The sequence below is a fragment of the Megascapheus bottae genome, chromosome 8, assembly GCF_031878675.1.
Source record: "Megascapheus bottae isolate mThoBot1 chromosome 8, mThoBot2.hap1, whole genome shotgun sequence".
In the NCBI taxonomy this organism is placed as follows: domain Eukaryota; kingdom Metazoa; phylum Chordata; class Mammalia; order Rodentia; family Geomyidae; genus Megascapheus; species Megascapheus bottae.
Genome location: NC_143516.1, coordinates 37,321,655 through 37,340,748, shown reverse-complemented (window position 1 = coordinate 37,340,748; position 19,094 = coordinate 37,321,655). Strand labels below are relative to the sequence as shown.

Here is a 19,094-nt window from a genome sequence, read left to right as displayed (position 1 = left end):
GTGTCAGGATTTACTATCTCATTACGTGCTCTAAATGGAGTAACCACCTTTTGATACTGATCAAAATCTTTTTTATAGCTCTTGTTACTGAGGACTGAACCTATTGCCTATTTCCAATATATCCCTAGATCTTTTGTTTTATTACTGTAGAAACTTAAGTTAAAAAAATACCATATTTTCAGGCTTCATAGGCTGAGGTACTAAGCATAAAAATGTTACACACAAATAAACACTGAATTTATGCACTAACTTCTTTCCCCTTTCGCAAAACCCTTCACATTGAAAATTTTCAAACATGGATTTTTAGACGTTCAAAGGAAAAGCATATTTATTCAATCTTTCAAGCTCAGAGGCTGAATTTTTTTCCTACAAATTTATCATACAATTCAGGGATATATTAAATCAATAAAGTTCACAGTGACTAATTAAGAAAATTGCAACATATTCTTTCTGATTTATCTCCTGCTCCCTTATTTGAAGGAATGGAACCCTAGGTTCTTTACATGCTATTCAAGTATTCTCCCACTTGATTTTCTCAGAAAGTCTCACTATATAGAACAAGCTGTCTTCTAACTCATGATCTTCTTGTCTCAGCTTATTAAGTGATGAAATTTCAGAGGTTTATCTATCTCCAGCCCAGCTTATTGATTTATCTGGAGAAACAAACCAGGATTTATCTTTATTACTTAATTCATTCAAGCTACTCAGACCAGGAGGCCATTCCTTGACTTCATATATTGTTACTAAGATCCCTAACAGCTTAAATATTAGAAGACATTTTCTTTTTTTTTTTCCCCCTTCAAGTTCTAAGGTAAGAACGAGCTTTAATTTTGACTCATTTTCCCCATGCATACATTAACACCACTGATGATTTAAGAAATGATTAAATTTTTTGGAGGTAGAAAATTTTTATTTTGCCTCAAATATTAAATATGTGCTACATAGAGGAGGGGAAAAGCCAGTACTTATAAGGGTTTAAACAAGGTTTATTTGCGAGTCCACTGACTCACACCTGTAAACCTTGCAACTCAGGAAGGAGATATCTGAAGATTATGGCTCAAAGCCAGTCTGTGAGACTCTTATCTGCAATTATCTACATAAAAAAGCCCAGAAGTAGAGCTGGGGCTCAAGTGGTAGAGTGCTGGCCTTGAGCAAAAAAGGCTCAGAGTGCCCAGGCCCTGAATTCAAGTCTCAGGAATAGCATACGCACGCGTGTGCACGCGCGCACACACACACACACACACACACACACACACACACAAAGCTAGCTTGAATTGATAAAGTACTTTATATTATAACAGCATAAAATAATTTGATTAAATAAATGATGATTACTAAATTAAGCTATTACATAATAACAGAAATAACTAATAAATTACCTCTTTTTGGCACAGTGTTCTTCAATATTGCTATCCCATCTCTGGGACATCACCAAACTAAGCTCCATTTCCTCTTTTTCAATCTGTGGTTCATTTTCTTCATCATCGCTATTTTGGGTATTTTTCATATGTCCAAAGGGATGACATGATGAGGACAGCCTATTTCTTCCCTCTTTATATCCATCACTTTCCAAGCCAGCAAGAAGATGTACCAGATCCTCATCAGGACTACTGCCTACTTAAAAAAAAAAAAAGTGAAGCAATCACTAACAAATAATGTGCTTTTATAAATAATTCAACAATTGAGATCAGTTATAAAATAACATCACAGCCACTAACAAGTACTAAAAGAACATAGTTGATACAAAGGCTCAGGTATTCACAGTTCTACCATCAAAGTGTGATCTCTATACTACCCACATTAGAATAATTTTGTGACCTTATTAAAAGCACCATTCTTAGGCCTATCCCTATCCCACACCTACTGAATCAGAACTGATAGAGTAGAATCCAGGAATTTGTATTTTAACAAACTGCTCAAGTTTTTACAAACAAGGCCACAAGAATTCAAAATAAAAATAAAACTACAATATTCCAGTTTATTGTCTTAAAATTACACATTTAAGCATATTATCATTTTATTAATCGTGTGTGGGTATGTGTGTTTATCAGGGCTCACTTGCTTTCTTGTTCATGACTGGTACTCAGCCAACTTGAGTCACACCTCTGGGTTTTTGTTTGTTTATTAGAGATGGAGTCTCATAGATTTTCTGCCCAGGCTGGCTTTGAATCATCATACACTGATCTCTCCTGAGTAGTTAAGATTATAGATGTTAATCACTAGGACCTGGCCACTTCCAAACTTCACAGGATATTGAAATGAAATCTTTAGCTGAAAACTACAAGGGGGATTAATAGCAGTAGTAATTATTTATAAAGTATCACATATACTATAATATCAAATGCTGGAAATGCTATGAAGAAATTAGAATCCTTGTACTTTGCAGATCAAATTGTAAAATGGTACAGCAACTGACAGTTCCTTAAACTGGTAAACCTAAATTTACCCTTTGTGACTCTGAAATATATGTTTGGTCATTTTGTAGGCTAATGAGCTCACTAATGGTCAGTGGCACTATGTAGATTTAGGATGGAGGCTGGTCAACACAGAAACTAAAAGAGGTTTAAAGTTGAGAATCTAAGTTCCAAGCTCCAGTCTTCAGCATCTACAGAGGAGCTGAAGGTTGAATTATTCACTATTGGCTAATGATTTATCTGTGATGTCTACATAGCACAAAAGGATTGAATTTCTGGATAGTCAAACAAATGCTAGTTTCTGAAGACTGGCACATAATGGGAGGGCACAAGAGCTCTGTCCCTTTTCCCTCTCTTGATGTATTCATCTCATCATCTGATATTCACCAGTAGCCACTGTTATATCCTCAATAAGAAAACAAATCTATTTTCTTGAGTTCTCTATGAGTTCTCAAGGCTCTTTGCAACTGCTCCACTAAATTAATGGAATCCAAGGAGGGAGTCAGAGAAACCCCAGTCAAGAGTAGGTAAAACAACCTAACGCAATCATTTTGGGAGGAGAGGTAGGGAAGGTGAGGGTACTCACTGGTGGTACTATTTACTGGGAGGGGGGAATGTTGATCTCAAAGCCTTGTACTCCACCGTTTGCACTCTACCGTTTGATTCATGCCCCTCTTTTGTTTTTATTGCTGTTTGTTCTGTTAGTCAAGATAATTTCTTATATTTTTTAATAAGACTGGCCTCAAGAGATAATCCTTCTATCCATGCCTAGTGTGAAGCTGGGATTACAGAACTGTACCATACCATTCAAGTTATTAGTTGAGATGGGGTTCTGCTAATAACTTTTGCCTAGCAGGCTTAAGAATTGAAACCCTCCTGATACCTACTACGTAGGTGCACATCAAAATAGTGGATAGCTTTTGGCAGTGTGGCCATTTTCATATTAAATTATGCGAATCTATGAACGTGAGGTCTTTCTGTCTTCTGGCATCTTCTCAAATAAATCTCTTCAAGGTTTTGTCATTTTCATTGTAGAGGTGTTTTTATTTCCTTAGTTCCTAGGTATTTTATTATTTCTTGAAGTTACTTGGAATACTTCTTTCCTGAATTCTTTCTTACCCTGTTCATTGCTGAAGTTACTCATTTTTATATCTTATTATGCTACTGAAAGTGTTTATTAAATCAGTTTTTGTGGAATCTTCAAGTACTTTTAAGTATTAATCATATCATCTGTAAATAGAGGCTATTTGACTCTGTCCTCTGATGTTTTTCTTTTTTTTTTCTCTTATCTCATTTCTGTGGCTATGATTTCCAGTACAATCTCAAATAATAGTGAATACCATGTCTTATTCCAAGCTTGAGAGAAAGTGATCTTAGTTTTTCCCTAGTTAATATGATGTTAGCTATATGTCTGTCAGATAAAGGCTTTACTATGGACATTCCTTCTACTTCTACTTTCCTTCCTACTTTTATCATGAAGGGATGCTGAATTTTGTCAAAGACTCTTTCTGCATCTATTAAGAGGATAATGTGATTTTCTGTCCTGAACTATTCATATGTTATACCATATTTATTAATTTACATATATGGAAACACCCTTGCATTCCTACAATACAACCAACTTGGTCATGGCATATGATCTGTTTAAGGCACTGCTGAATTTACTTTTCAAGTTTTTTTTTTTTTTTTTTTTGCCAGTCCTGGGCTTGAGCTCAGGACCTGAGCATTGTCCTTGGACTTTCTCAAGGCTAGAGCTCTACCACTTGAGCCTCAGCACCACTTTCTGCTTTTTTCTATGTATGTGGTACTGAGGAATCGAACCTGGGTCTTTGTGTATGCTAGGCAAGCACTCTACCACTAGGCCAAACTCTCAGCCCTATTTTCAAGTATTTATAGAGAATTTCATATCTGTTTTATCATGAAAAATGGTCCATAGTTTTCTTTCTTTTTTGGTTGGTCATGGGACTTGAACTCTAGGCCTGGGTGTTGTTCCTGAGCTCTTCAGCTCAAGGCTACCATCCTATCCCTGGGCTGGGTGTTGTCCTTGAGGTCTTCAGCTCAAGGTTACTACCTACCCCTTGAGCCACAGTGTCACTTTTGGTATTCTAGTGGCTAATTGGAGATAAGAATTTCATGGACTTTAGTGCCCAGGCTGGCTTTGAAACTTCAGATCTCAGTCTCCTGAGTAGCTAGGATTACAGGAGTGAGCCACTGTGCCTTTTTTTTTTTGGTCAGTTGTGAGGCTTGAACTCTGGGCCTGGGTTCTGTTGCTGAGCTTTTCAGCTCAAGACTAGTGCTCTACCAGTTTGAACCACGGCAGCATTTCCTAGTTAAGTTTTCTACTCTTGTGCCTTTGTCCTTTTTGTTATCAGAGTAATACTGCCTTCATAGGATGAATTTTATATCATCTTTCTATTTCATGTAATAGTTTGAGAATCAATGATGTTAGTTCTTATCTAAAGGTCACCAGCGAAGATAATGGTTCTTGGGCTCATAGCTGCAAGGTGACTCTATTATTTTTTTCTCACTGCTCATTACAGATATGTTTAAGTGGTTCATATCCTATTACTTCAGTTTTGTAGATCATATTCATCTAGAACACATTGACTTTTAGATGTTCCAGTTTACTGAAATATAAATTTTCATAGTACTTTTTTATGATCTTCTAGATTTCATTGTTATGTTGAAATATCCCCTTTTACACCTCTAATTTTGGCCTTTTTCTCCTGGGAAGGGCTTATCAGACTTATTCATCTTTTCAAAGAACTTTAATTGATTTCTGACTATTGATTCACTCATTATGTATCATTCAAATGAAATTCATTAATTTTCCATTCATAATTCTTTCCACTTATTAATTTAAGGTTTGGCTACTGAGGTTTGGCTAGTTCTTGTTTTTTCTATTAACCTGAGGTGAATCATCCATTCAGCTACCTACTTGAAGTTTTTACTATAGGGACTCACAAATTTTTCTTCTACCATTGCCTTTATTGTACCCCAGTGGTTCTGGTAAGCTGTATTTTCATATTTGGTAGAAACTAGTATTTAAAAAAAATACCCCTTATTGGTGCCAGGAGTTTGGCCTAGTCCTTAGTACCACATACGTAGAAAAAGTCAGAAATGGTGCTGTGGCTCAAGTGGTAGAGTGCTAGCCTTGAGAAAGCCCAAGGACAGTGCTCAACCTTGAGCTCAAGACCCAGAACTGGCAAAAAAAAAAAAAAAAAATCCCCCTTATTTCTCAAATCCGATGTATTTTAATATTTTCTGTAATTTTCTTTCTTTTTTTTCGTGGGTCTTGAACTCACCTGGGCATTGTCCCTTAGCACTTCAGCCCAAGGCTATTGCCCTAGCCCTGGGCCTGGGTGCTGACCCTGAGCTCTTTAGCTCAAGGCTACCACCCTACCTTTGAGCCAAGCCCCACTTCCCATTTTCTAGAGGGTAACTGAAGATAACAGTCTCAGGTCCTTTTGTGCCTGGGCTGGCTTTGAACCTTGATCCTCAGATCTCAACCTCTTGAGTAGCTAGGATTAAGGTGTTAGCCATCGTGTCCAGCTATTTTCTGTGGTTAATTTCTTCTTTTCTTTTATTGTGGGTCTCATAGAATACAGGATGTTATTTTAATTTTCTTATATGTTAAAACTTGCTTTGTGTCCTAAAATATAATCTATTTTTGGAAAGTTTCATAAGCTGCTGAGAAGTTTCACATAGCTGCCAGGTAAAATATTTTGTAGAGGTCTATTAATTCCATTTGCAATAATGCTGATTAATTCTGAAATTTGTTTAGATGACCTATCTACTGGTAAGAATAGACTAACATTATTTTGTAGTCTATCTGTACTTATAAGTATAGTAATGTTAAATGAAGTTCAGCATACCAACATTTAGTAGAGAAGGCTACTGAAGTCTTCCACAATTATTGTGTGGAGTATCTGTGCCTGTAAGTGCTATACTAGTTAATAAAATTAGGTATGGTAACTTTCTTTTTTTGTGACAGTTGTGGTACATGAACTCAAACTCAAGTTCAAGAACTTGAAACCCATTCTCGCTTTGCCTATTTAGAACCACGTCTCTATTTCCATCATTTCTTTGCTGATTAAAGAGTTTCATCAACTTTTCTACCTGGGATGGTTTTGAACCTTGATCCTCAGATCTTTGAATAGCCATGATTACAGGCATGACAACTCAGTGCCAACTTTTTGTATGAATATGTCAACATATTCTCTCTCTCTCTCTCTCTTTCTTTGCCAGTCTTGGGATCTGCACTGTCCTTGGGCTTTCTCAAGGCTAGAACTCTACCACTTGAGCAACAGTACCACTTCTGGCATTTTCTGTATATGTGGTATTGAGGAATCGAACCCAGGGCTTCGTGCATGCTAGGCAAACATTCTACCAGTAGGCCTTGCTCTGAGCCCATTATTATTTCTTCTTGATGGGCTGTTCATTAGTATGAAATGCCTTTCTTTCTCTATTATTTTGGTTGAATGTCTGATCAGATATGGATAACAGAGTTTTTATAACAGCAATGTTACTTACTGAAAATGGGTGAGTCACTCAGTCTTTGTGTCAAAGGTTGAAAAGTCTGACTATTTTCCATGAGGTTCAATATTGCTTCTTCATTAATAAGTGCATTTTCCACTTTATATCTAGTATGATCTTAAATGAAAAAAGAACAAAATACATTAAAACAGTAAGACAGGCATAGTTCTGTAAATCATCATTTGGAATATGTGTGGATTAGGAAGAAATACTTTATAAGCCTATTTAAAAATTTGAACTATTAGTAAACTATCTAGCTAGTCAAGATATTAATAAACAACAGAATTAGCCCCAATATTTAAATTCTTTTAAGTCTTTTTGATTCTATCTAGAAAGTTTAGAAAATTTATGTTATTCTAATAAAAAAACTACATATTAAATTGAACAGTAGGAAGTATCTTATTTGGATAGCTTAATTCTCATTTTATATTAAATCCACATTTTACCAAAAGCTCCCCATTATTTAAAAATAGCAGTCACCAAACATTTACTAGGATCTAATGTACTTAGGGATTCAATAATTTTTTTTTTTTTTTTTTGCCAGTCCTGGGCTTGGGCTTTGGGCCTGAGCATTGTCCTTGGGTTTTCTCCAGGCTAGAGCTTTACCACTTGAACCATAGCACCACTTCTGTTTTGTTTCCTATATATATGGTATCGAAGAATTGAACCTGGGTTTTCATGCATGCTAGGCAAACACTCTACCACTAGGCCAAACTCCTGGCCCTGGGATTCAATACTTTTAAAGGCAAAATGAAATCTGTATTATAACCTACTGAAAAAAAAAGACAAAATAGAAAGCATGTATTTCCAAGCTGATAAAGGACTGCACATCAAAAGTGTGCTGCTAAGAAAAAAATGTTTAATTAAAATGAACATACAAATAAAAAAACAGAAAAACAGCTCATTTGAAAATAAAATACATTTAAGTGGTCTAAAAAAAAAACAAACCCTGGTTTTCTGAAACTAACAATAGCATAGATAAGACTAGAAAAAAAATCAATAAATGAAAGATGAAGATTTAAGTAAATTATGTTAGGAACAAACAGTATAAGGAAAATGTTGAACAATACTGTCAACAAATCTATAGAAAATTTGGAAAAACTAGATAAATGCATAATTTCTCAGAAAAAAAAATTTTTCCCCATGCCAAAAACATGGGGAAAGTGGTATAGCAGTTGACTAGCAAGTGAGTAGTTCTGATTACAAACTCCAGTATTGTTGGAGAAAAAAGACAGCTACAGAAAGGTAAATGAAACTTATTAATATTAGCAATTAATCAATATAATTTGTGAAAGATAAAATAATTACAGGGCAATCAAGACATGAAAATGAAGGATAAAACAATTTTATGAAAAATTCTAACTACTAAAGAACATAAAAAGGCCAAGTGAAACATGTATTTGTATATTAGTTATAATCAAAAATATAAGCAGGCAAATTTATCCGTTATTTTTTTTGTCAATCCTGGGGCTTGAATTCAGAGCCTGGACACTGTCCTTGAGCTTTCTCAAGGCTGGCACTCTACCGCTTAAGCCACAGCACCACTTGCAGGTTTTTCTGTATATGTGGTACTAAGGAATTGAAGCTAGAACTTTGTGTATACTAGGCAAGTACTCTACTGCTAAGCCACACTCCTGGCCCTGGTACCATTTTTTTTTTTTAATGTCTTATTTGTGACCAAAATCTTCTGCTTTCATCAGAAAAAATGACACCGACCCATTTGTAAAGAAATGGAAAGACTTGGAAAAAATATATTAAGGAAAGTAAGCCATACCGAAAGAGTATGGCTTACACACACTGAATGGTTTCCCTAATTTGTAATAACTAGAATGCCCATAAATCTGCAAGCAAACCCAAGTGGTAGAGAACTAGCCTTGAGCTAAAATGCTCAGGGACAGAACCCAGGCACTGCCTTCAAGACCCAGGACCACACATAAACATAAAAGATAAACTTCTAAGCAAACAAGAATTAGGATATTAATCTGATTGAAGTACATTTACTGATAAAGTATATTCACTGGTAAGTATAAGATTTATACAAGGCATGATGGTGCATGGGGAATTACAGCCTAAGGCTGGCTAGGGAAAAAAACATGAAGACAAACAGGCACTGGTTCTTAGGCCTACAATCCTAGGTACTTGGGAGGCTGAGATCTGAGGATCATTGTTTGAAGCCAACTTGGATAGAATAGTTCATAAGACTCTTACCTCCAATTAACCTGCAAAAAGTTGGAAGTAGAGGTGTGGCTTAAATGACAGAATGACAGCCCTGAGCAAAAAAGTCAAGCAAGATACTGAGGTTCTGAATTCAAACCTCAGTATTAGCATAAACAACAAGAATCACAACAAAAAAAGACACAGACACAGACACACACACACACAAAATAATCCATAAGACTATCTGTAAAGCAAAAGGAGCTGAGATATGATGAATAGAAAATGTGCTTGATACTAAAAATGAAACCACTTATACAAAATTTAAAACAAATAGTAAATATTGTGGACATATATGGTTTATATATTAGTTTATACCAACTTCATGATTGTTCTTTTTTTTTCCCAGAAGCAGAAAGAATAAATGAATGGGAAAAAAGATTTTTGCTCTATCAGACTCAATTTCTTAGAGAGGAAAAAACCCTAGCAAACACAAGTAAGCATTAATATCCCAGTGCTAGATATACAGATGACTTTCAATAGTATGTAAAAAGACAATCTCACCTTTGCTTAACTCTGTGTCCTTGTGAACTTCTACTATATTGGCTGGAGTACACTGCAGCATTTCAGGAGTGAGAACGTCAGAGTGTAAGGTTAACTCAGCAGAGAATTCTTGGGATCCATCACTGTTATCCACAGATCCTGATAATGTTCTGCTTAATTAAAACATACCTTTTATAATAAACTACATAATAAAGCAAGAAAATTAGTTCTGCAATCTATAATAATTACTTACACAGAAAAATCATTTTGCTTGAGAATTTCTTGAAGTCTCTTCTGAAAATTTTTTTCACTTTCTGTTGTTGGCATCAATCTGCGATCTTTGAATTTTAAAAGTATATTAAAAATATAAGTAACAATGACTTATTTTTTTCTTTTCTTAAAACAGCTTGAAAAATGGCAGCAATTTCCTTTCTTTTGGTACACCTAATAAGACCTAAATGCAGTCCTACATAGACCCATATACCTGAAACTGGAAATTTCCATTTATAAAATATAACATTTATCTTCTACAAGCTATGGAAAACATTGGGTGTTTTGAACATTACAAAACAATTTAAAAAATTTAATTGGACTTATTATAGGCTTATTACCATATTTTAAACACTTTTGTTTTTTAATTGTATATATTTACCTTTACCTATAAAATTTTGTTGTAACCATGGTACTGGTTTGAGCCCACTCAAATTCTTCCAGGATATACCAACATTAAATAATGAATAAATATTGTCCTCTGGAGTGGTATATTATGATCAGTGAAAGTTCATATAACATCCCCAGAAAATAATTCGGAGGCAGTATTTCATTGGTCAAAGTACAATGATGTAAACATTGTTTCTAAATTAGAATTTATAATTTTTAACACCTCTTTGAAAATATACTAAGGTAGAACATATTACAGAAAAAAAATTAACAAAAGTAAGGCAAGTAAACAAGATACACTGAAGACCAAAATAGTGGAGGATATGTTAACTTCTTAAGAGAGTAGATGATAAGAAAAATGACTGCAGACAGAAAGAATTACTGGCCAAACAATAGAAAATTACATAACAAATACAACATCTTATGTTGTCAAAAGGGAAAATGACTAAATTTTCCACTAAAATGGTTCCATTTAAAAAAATCATTAGGGTATTGCTGAGTTTATACCTTGTGATTCAGGTTGGCTAATTTGAGAAATTTCATTTCTGTTTCTTCGTCGTTGCTTTTCATCTTCCCATATAGCCTGAAGACCAGGGTTTTCTCCAATTTGAGCTGTAATCATAACAATACTTCAATACTACAAAGAACAAAGTAAAAATATTCTTGCTTAAAAAAATACTCAAACTTTTCTCTTGCCTTTTAAGAAAAACAGTTTTTATATTAAAATAAACTATCCCAGCTTACACTTATTATTTTACTTCTTTTTTTAGTTTTATTTCTAATGGTTACTTAAAACCCAAGAAGTAAGTAAGTCTGAAGATAAAACAATTGAAATACAGAGGATATTATTTCATACTGGCTAATTTTTATTAGTGTCACACTCAGCTTCATATTTATGCAGTCACATGAATAAAAATGCAAAGGAAAAAAATAATGACTGTCTGTTGTGGTTTGGCAATAAAAGTATCTCCAGGGCTCATGTGTTGAAGGCTTGGTTTCAGGGTGATGGTGCTAGATCACTGGGGTGCCAACTTCATTAATGGATTAGTCTACAGCTGAACAGACTACTAGAAGGGAGGACTTAGTTGGAGTAAGTAGGTGACCAGTGGGTCTGCAAGTTCCATTCTCTCTTTGCTTCCAAAATAGCATACAGTGAATGGTTTAGCCTCCATTGCAGCATTCTGCCAAGATGTTCTGCCTCATTATAGGTTCAGAAATAATGGCATGAACCAACCATAGCTTGAAAGCTAGTAAACTGGGAACAAAAGTAAATGTTTCCTCCTCCAAGTATACATTTTTCAAGTGTTTTGTCACAGTGATACAGAAGCAATTTTTAAAGCACTTTTCTATCATCCACCTGTATCACAGTTCCATTGTATTGGTTCCATTATATTTTGATCACTGTCAATAACAATAACAACAAAAACATATATTAAGGTTGGAATTAATATGAGGCCAGAGGCTTGACTTAAAGGGGAAAAGGTGTAGCTTATATGGTAGGAACCCTGCTTAGCAAATGTTAGGCCCTGAATTCAAATCCCAGCATTGTCATAAATAAAAAAGAATAACTGTGTGAGTACCCTCAATATCCAACCGATTTAAGATGTCAGCTGCTACGGCATCCACTTCTAATTCACACGTACTCTGTGGTTCAACTCCTTCTAGTAATAAAGAGCTGTAATAAAAAGATATCAAGAAATAGTGACTATGCTAGAACCAACTTTTAAAGATTTCCTAAGAATTCATGTATAGTTAACAACCAGAAAACAACTGTATTAAATTAATTCATATTTATGTACACACTGATTCTGTGAGTACATATAGATGAATAGCATAATCCAAATAAAAATCTGTTATAATAAAAATCCTATTTCCTTTTTGAAGTATTTTATATATTTTTATTTCAATTTTGTATGTTGAGTGTTTAATATGGTGTCATGCTCAAAGAAGAATGAGAGAATAACAGGAATAATGGAAGGATGCACTCAAAACTATGTACAAAAAAAAAACACTTGGCTAGGGGCATTTTTTTCAGCAATCACAAAATGGTTTTCAGCAGTAGGGAGAATGTATAACAAGATAAGGGAAGGTGAACATTTTGAGAAATGGGCAAATATTCTCACTGTCCTTCAAAACTACTGTTGGGCAAGATTCTTTACAACATCAAATGGATAAATCACATGAATGTTCAACAGTGGAATCAGAGCTAGCATAAATGATAACACCACAAAGTCAAAGGAACCACAGAGGGTATTTAATGTTCTTAAACAAGAAAGTATTCTTCTCCCCAGTCTTCTTCTTCTCCTCCCCTCTGCATCACCATTAGGAAGGTATCACATAATTTTCCATGCTGGCCAGTAGATGAACATGAGTCCCAGTCTACTCATTCAAAAACACAGACCTTCCAAATCAATACTACATGTAAGAGGGAGATCTATGATTCTACTTGAAAGGAAATAATGACATGTTACATTAATAGTTTTAATTTGAAACTTCTTTAATATTTTAAGACATATATAAGGAAGATCACAGCTCCATTACCTATCCTAAAGAAATTTTGATACAAAATGCTAGAAATTAAATGTTTTATTAGAGTATGGTATGTAGCTCAGTAGCATAGTACTAACCTAACATGTAAGAGGCTACGGATTTGATCTACACATCCACGAATAATAGTAAGAAAAATAAATGTTAAATCACATAATTTTTATAATTCAAATAAATATATATACATGTATATATGTACACACACACACCTTTGTTGAATTGGAAAGGCAAGAGGTATATTAGAAAACCTATCATCCTTTAAAAAAAACAAAATTGATAGGCTTCTAAAAGTCATACAATTTAACAAAATCTACTTTGCCATGCACTGAAGTTCCAGATAAAATACCTTATGGTCTTCATTAGACGACAGAAAGTTACAATTTAGATGAAGTACTCTGTAAATATCATGAATGGATATTCCAAGAGGAGCACTTTTGTGGCAAAGGATAAATAGGAGCATTAAAAACAGGTTAATTATACAGTAAGAATTTTATTTGTTTGAGACAGTCTCATTGTATATCCCAAGCTTGCCTTAAATTTGGAATCCTTTCTGTTTCAGTCTCCTGAATGCCAGGATAATGTTATTCACTACCATGTTTGATCAGGAAAAAGTGTTCTCAGAGAAAGAAAATAATTTGCAGAACTAAAAATTTTTTTCTAGTAGATAAAAAGGTATGAGTAAAAAAAAAACCTGGGTTGTCAAATACATATATACCATTCATTTAAGTCATTAAAGGGAGAAAAATAGTACCACAGGAATCATACAATTATACTTTTAAAACATTTCATAGCTTAATATGTTCATAGATGGACACAAGAGATTAATCAGAGTTCAGATAGCTACAATTTTAACAATTTCTCCATATCATTCTGATGAACAGCCAAAGCTGAAAATATTGCAGTTAGATTCCTGACTTTTAGATTTAACATTTTGACAAATAACTCTAAAAGACATGCTATATCATTTCCACTGTGTTAGAAAGTAAGGTGAGGAGAGCTGCTGGCTTAACATTCTCATCTTATTACAAAAGTATAGTTATTTATTTTGGACATTATAATAATGTTTGTAAAGGGATAAAAAAACATTTTTTATGCTAAATAAAACATAATTGGATGGATGTGCTAGCACTGGGGATAGAAATGAAACTAAGAAATGAGTATACTGATTTACGGTAAAACCTTGACATTATGTCTTCTTTACACATAAGAACATTTATATATTTGTATATACAAGGATATCTTATATTATCAATTCTGAATAACTTGTCTAGTTTTATTAAGTTTCCTATTCATATCTTTGCTTAAAATTTAATTATGCAGCTTCAAAATATTCTTAATTTTCATTATAAAAGTTGCTCAATTTTGGGGCTGGGAGTTTGGCCTAGTGGTAGAGTGCTTGCCTAGCATGCACAAAGACCCGGGTTCAATTCTTCGGTACCATATACATAGGAAAAAAAAAACCAGAAGTGGTGCTATGGCTCAAGTAGTTGAGTGTTAGCCTTGAGAAAACCCAAGGACAGTGCTCAGGCCCTAAGCCCAAGCCCAGGACTGGCAAAAAACCACACAACAAACAAACAAACAAACAAAGAAGTTGCTCGATTTTTCTAACCAGTGTAACTTATTATAGTTTTATAAACAAAGATGCTTGTTTAAAAAAAAGGGCTTCAACCTAGAAATTAATTTAAACCAGACAATTGAGGCTAACACACTTAGAACTTTGAAAACTAGGAATCTAACGTACATAATTATCTCAATACAGTAAGCTTGCTTCAACTTATGGAATTATATACAGTGTGACCAAACTCAGTCAAGAAAAAAAAAATCAGATATCAAAAAAAATAAGATTTCAAAAATAAGTATTTAAAATTTTTTAAAATAAATTTTATTTTACTGTCAACATGATGTATAGAGGGGATACAGTTACACAAGGTAGTGAGTACATCTTGAACATTTGTTACCCCTTCCCATGTTATTCCTTTTTCCCTCCCTCACCCTCTCCCAGGTTACCAAGTTCATTTCCAACATATCTTACTCAGCTCAATTGAGGTGGAGAAGCTCTCAATCAATCCCAAATAATTACCAGTTGTATTCAAATCCTTCGATTTGCTGAGTGTTTTCCTGCCCTTAACTTTGTAAAAATCTGTCTCATTAAAAAAAAAAAATCAAATGGTATCCATAAAACAAAATAAAAATTATGTTAAAACTCACAAGTTAAAAAAGACATGAATCTGTTAATTTAAGTGATTTATTAAGGGATAACATGTCTTTAATGGAAGTTATGTGGTAACATAGGAAGAATCCTGAGCATAGGTGCCTTTTCCTCATGTCTATGATATCAAAACAATTCCACTACATGTAGGAAGAAACTAAGTACGTGTATATATTTATAAAAAAAATCCTTATATTTGTTAATAAGCAGAATCAAAAGTCACTGACTATCCATATTATTTCGAATCTTTAAGGACTCATTCTAATTTTCAGGCACAATAAAGCCGCAAGTAATTTTTTTTTTTTTTTGGTGGGCTGTGGGGCTTGAACTAGGCTTGGGTGCTGTCCCTGAGCTCTTCAGCTCAAGGCTAACGCCCTACCCTTGAGCCAAGCTCCACTTCCCATTTTCTAGAGGTTAATTGGAGATTAAAATCTCAGGTCCTTTTGTACCTGGCTGGCTTTGAACCCTGATCCTCAGATCTTAGCCTCCTGAGTAGCTATGATTTACAGGCTTCAGCCATGGTGCCCTGCTCCTCAAGTAATTTTATAATTTGGAAATTCTGTCAAATACATACCTAAGATTCAAAGCTACATAAGCTAACCTCTAGAAAAAATTTTTGCTTACTATTTTGTTGTTTTGTTGGTCATGGGGCTTGAACTCTGGGCCTGGGAGTTGTCCCTGAGCTCTACAGCTTAAGGCTAGCACTGTATCACTTGAGCTACAGTGCCACTTTCAGTTTTCAGGTGGTTAATTGGAGATAACAGTCTCCTGGACTTTAGTGCCTGGGCTGGCTTTGAACTATGATCCTCAAATCTCAGCCTCCTGAGTAACTAGGATTATAGGCGTGAGCTACCGGTGTCCAGCTTTTGCTTACTTTTAGAGACAAGATTTCCCTAGGGAACTTAAGTCTGTTTCCAACTGTTGAACTTCTTGATTCAGCCACCTCCTGAGTGCTGGGATCATATATATGACAAGCCTTACTAACATTTTTTTAATTGTAATTAATAAAGGGATTAGTTATATTCGCCAGATAGAAGGTGCATTATTTCACAAACATTGTACCCCTTCTCATGTTTTTCTCAATTTCCTCCCCCACCCTTCCCCTCATCTTGTTTTCCCCCTTCCCTATGCCATACTAACATTTTTATGATAGCATGTGTTCAACTGACAATAAATTAACATTTTCTTACTACAAAATAAAAAATAATTTAAACACTCTCCTCCCTTTGCATTCATTAAAAATACTGAATAAAGAGCATTTGATGACATATATAGTGAAAAGAAGAAAACCATTCAGCCGGTATTCAATTGATGCAAGAAAACTTGGGTAATATTATGTGGTTCAAAACAGAAATTCATTAATTTTGCAATGATAAAGCTACTGATTGATAATTTTAAAAGGTGTTGATTTCTGATTACATGTCTGTGTATGGAAGGAAAATCTAAACATTTGGAATATTTTATTTCCAACAAAAAGTATAGTTAATAAAACTTAAAAGTACAACTTAGAAACAATAAGTCACATTTTAAACTTTTTGTTTCAATTAAAAGTAGGCATTATTTCACTTTTAAGCTATAATCATTAACTTGAAAAGTTGTAAGATTTCAGTTGTATAAATTATCTTACAACATAATCTTTAGAATACGATGAAAATTAATTCTAAGAAAAAGTATAGCCATCTATCCTCTATCCTAAATACCTTCTGTATATCTTTATAGCCTGTTTTTAAATCTGTGGTTCCATGTAATATACTAACGTTGAGATTTGTTTAATTAAGGAAGTTACTTGTTAAATAAACTTAAAAAAGATTAGAAATCAAGTAATAAAAGATCATACTTTAATTATTTCACTGATTACAACTACCATATATACATAAAATGTTCATTTCTTTGACATCATTAACTAACCTTGGTATTTCTTCTTCCTTCCACCGAAATAAAGTACTAGCTGGAGAATTTCCTGATAACTGATCTTTACATGATCCAGTTGCATTGGATACATCATCTAGAAATAAAAAGGTAAATTTAAATACATTCTCTTTAATTTGTATAATTACCATTTAAGTAAAATAATTTACAACATAGGTAGTTAGTTCCTAAATTATGTCTTAAAAATTCACATTCACGCACACATAGAGGAAAACTTACATAGATGAGAATAATGTTCATTAAAAGGAAAAACAAGTTTTGGAAATACATGTCATAAAGGAGAAATTATTACAATATTTTCATAGTGCAATAAAATCATGATACATTTAAATGTCCTATTGTGATAAGTATGCATAAAATCTTATTTGAAATATAAAGAATTCCAAATCATAGGACTCTAAATTCCTAGAGTATTCTATATGGGTCACAATGTAAACTCTAAGGGAAATTTCATGACATTCAAATTACTATAATGCATTCCAGAAGTAATGATAGTATTAGTGAGAGAATCTTGGGGCAAATTCAAAAACAATCTGATTTGCATTTGTAGAGGACACTATACTATACTATGGAAGTAGTCTACAAATTTTTGTGATCTCTTATGGAAATTTAAATTTTCTAGTAAGAGAAAGCTGAGTGAGTAGCATTAAAAATCTTCTCAAGGGGGGCCAGGAGTTTGGCCTAGTGGTAGAGTGCTTGCTTACCATGCACAAAGACCTGGGTTCAATTCCTCGGTACCACATACATAGAAAAAAAAAAAAGCCAGAAGTGGTGCTGTGGCTCAAGTGGTAGAGCCCTAGCTTTGAGAAAAATCCAGGGACAGTGCTCAGGCCCTGAGTCCAAGCCCAGGACTGGCAAAATAAATAAATAAATAAATAAATAAATAAATAAATACAGAAATAAATAAATGCCCAAGGACAGTGCCCAGGCCCTGAGTTCAAGCCCCAGGACTGGCTAAAAAAATAAAATTAAATTAAAATAAAAAAAAAAATCTTCTCAAGGGCAAGGAGTTGGGCCTAGTGGTACAGTGCCTGCCTAACCTGCACGAAGATCCGGGCTTGATTACTCAGTATCACATACATAGAAAACAAAAGCCAGAAGTGGTGCTGTGGCTCAAGTGATAGAGCTCTAGCTCTGAGAAAACCCAAGGACAGTGTTCAGGTGAGCCCTAGCCCATGACAGGCAAAAAAACCCTCAAAACAAAAACCTCTCTCAAAAGATACTAACTTCATAATCCTCTCCAGATAAAATTTAGAGATAAAACTTGGGAGTTTTATCAGTCCTTTTTTGTTTTTGTGATATAATCTTGTCAACTTTTCCTGGACCAGCTTGAAATTTACACTCTCTACCCAGCAGGCTCAAAGCTGTGGTTGTCTTTCCTCCATCTCCAAGTAGTTGTGCTACCACACCCAGCACAATGTCATTAATATCAAACAAAAACAAAAACATTAATATGTAGAATTAAGGTATAAATATTAATCTGATTAAGATGTAACTCTATATTTTCATCATATTTTTTTAGGGAGGGTTCAGTCATGGAACTTGAGCTCTGGGCCTGGATGCTGTCCTAAGCTCTTCAGCTCAATGATAGAGTTCCACCACTTGAGCCACAGCACCACTGCTGGTTTTCTGGTGATTAATTGGAAATAAGAGACTCATGGACTTTCATGCCCTGGTTGGCTGTGAACTGAGAGCCTCAGTTCTTAGCCTCCTGAGTGGGTGGGATTACAGGTGTGAGCTACCAGTGCTTCCACCAGTGCCCTGCTATTTCATCATATTCTTAATTTCCTCCTTTTAAATTTTCCTAATTAAGTTTCACATAACTCTATCTTAGAATCTTTAAAATCTTTTCATGTTTTGGAAAAAAATACCCTTCTAATTCCCACTCCAATACTTATCTAGCTTTTGTATTAATTACATATTGTTAATTCCAAGTTTTCTCATGCTTTTTTTTAAGTATTAGAAAAACCTTATCTATACGAATAAATTATCTCCTCTTCATGCTCTACATGCTCTGTGCATTTTTCAGTTCTATATTCTTCCTTAAATTCTCAGGTATACTTGCTATTGATAGATAACTTGTTATTCTTTTTATTTCCATA

General features: G+C 34.2%; 1 protein-coding gene across 6 annotated transcripts in view; it reads right to left on the bottom strand.

Moving 5' to 3' along the window:
- Positions 1-19,094, bottom strand: part of Rev3l (REV3 like, DNA directed polymerase zeta catalytic subunit) — a 143,846-nt gene that overhangs the window by 66,936 nt on the left and 57,816 nt on the right. For 4 of the 6 annotated variants that reach the window (XM_090338273.1, XM_090338277.1, XM_090338278.1 and 1 more), the window contains 7 exons: positions 16,972-17,068; positions 11,888-11,982; positions 10,815-10,919; positions 9,901-9,985; positions 9,669-9,817; positions 6,948-7,067; positions 1,380-1,617 (listed from right to left, as the gene is read on the bottom strand). In XM_090338273.1, coding sequence (XP_090194399.1) covers positions 1,380-1,617; positions 6,948-7,067; positions 9,669-9,817; positions 9,901-9,985; positions 10,815-10,919; positions 11,888-11,982; positions 16,972-17,068 — 889 coding nt within the window. Of the gene's footprint in view, positions 1-1,379; positions 1,618-6,947; positions 7,068-9,668; positions 9,818-9,900; positions 9,986-10,814; positions 10,945-11,887; positions 11,983-16,971; positions 17,069-19,094 lie in introns of those variants that run through there. The other 2 variants (XM_090338274.1, XM_090338276.1) reach the window with 2 other exon arrangements.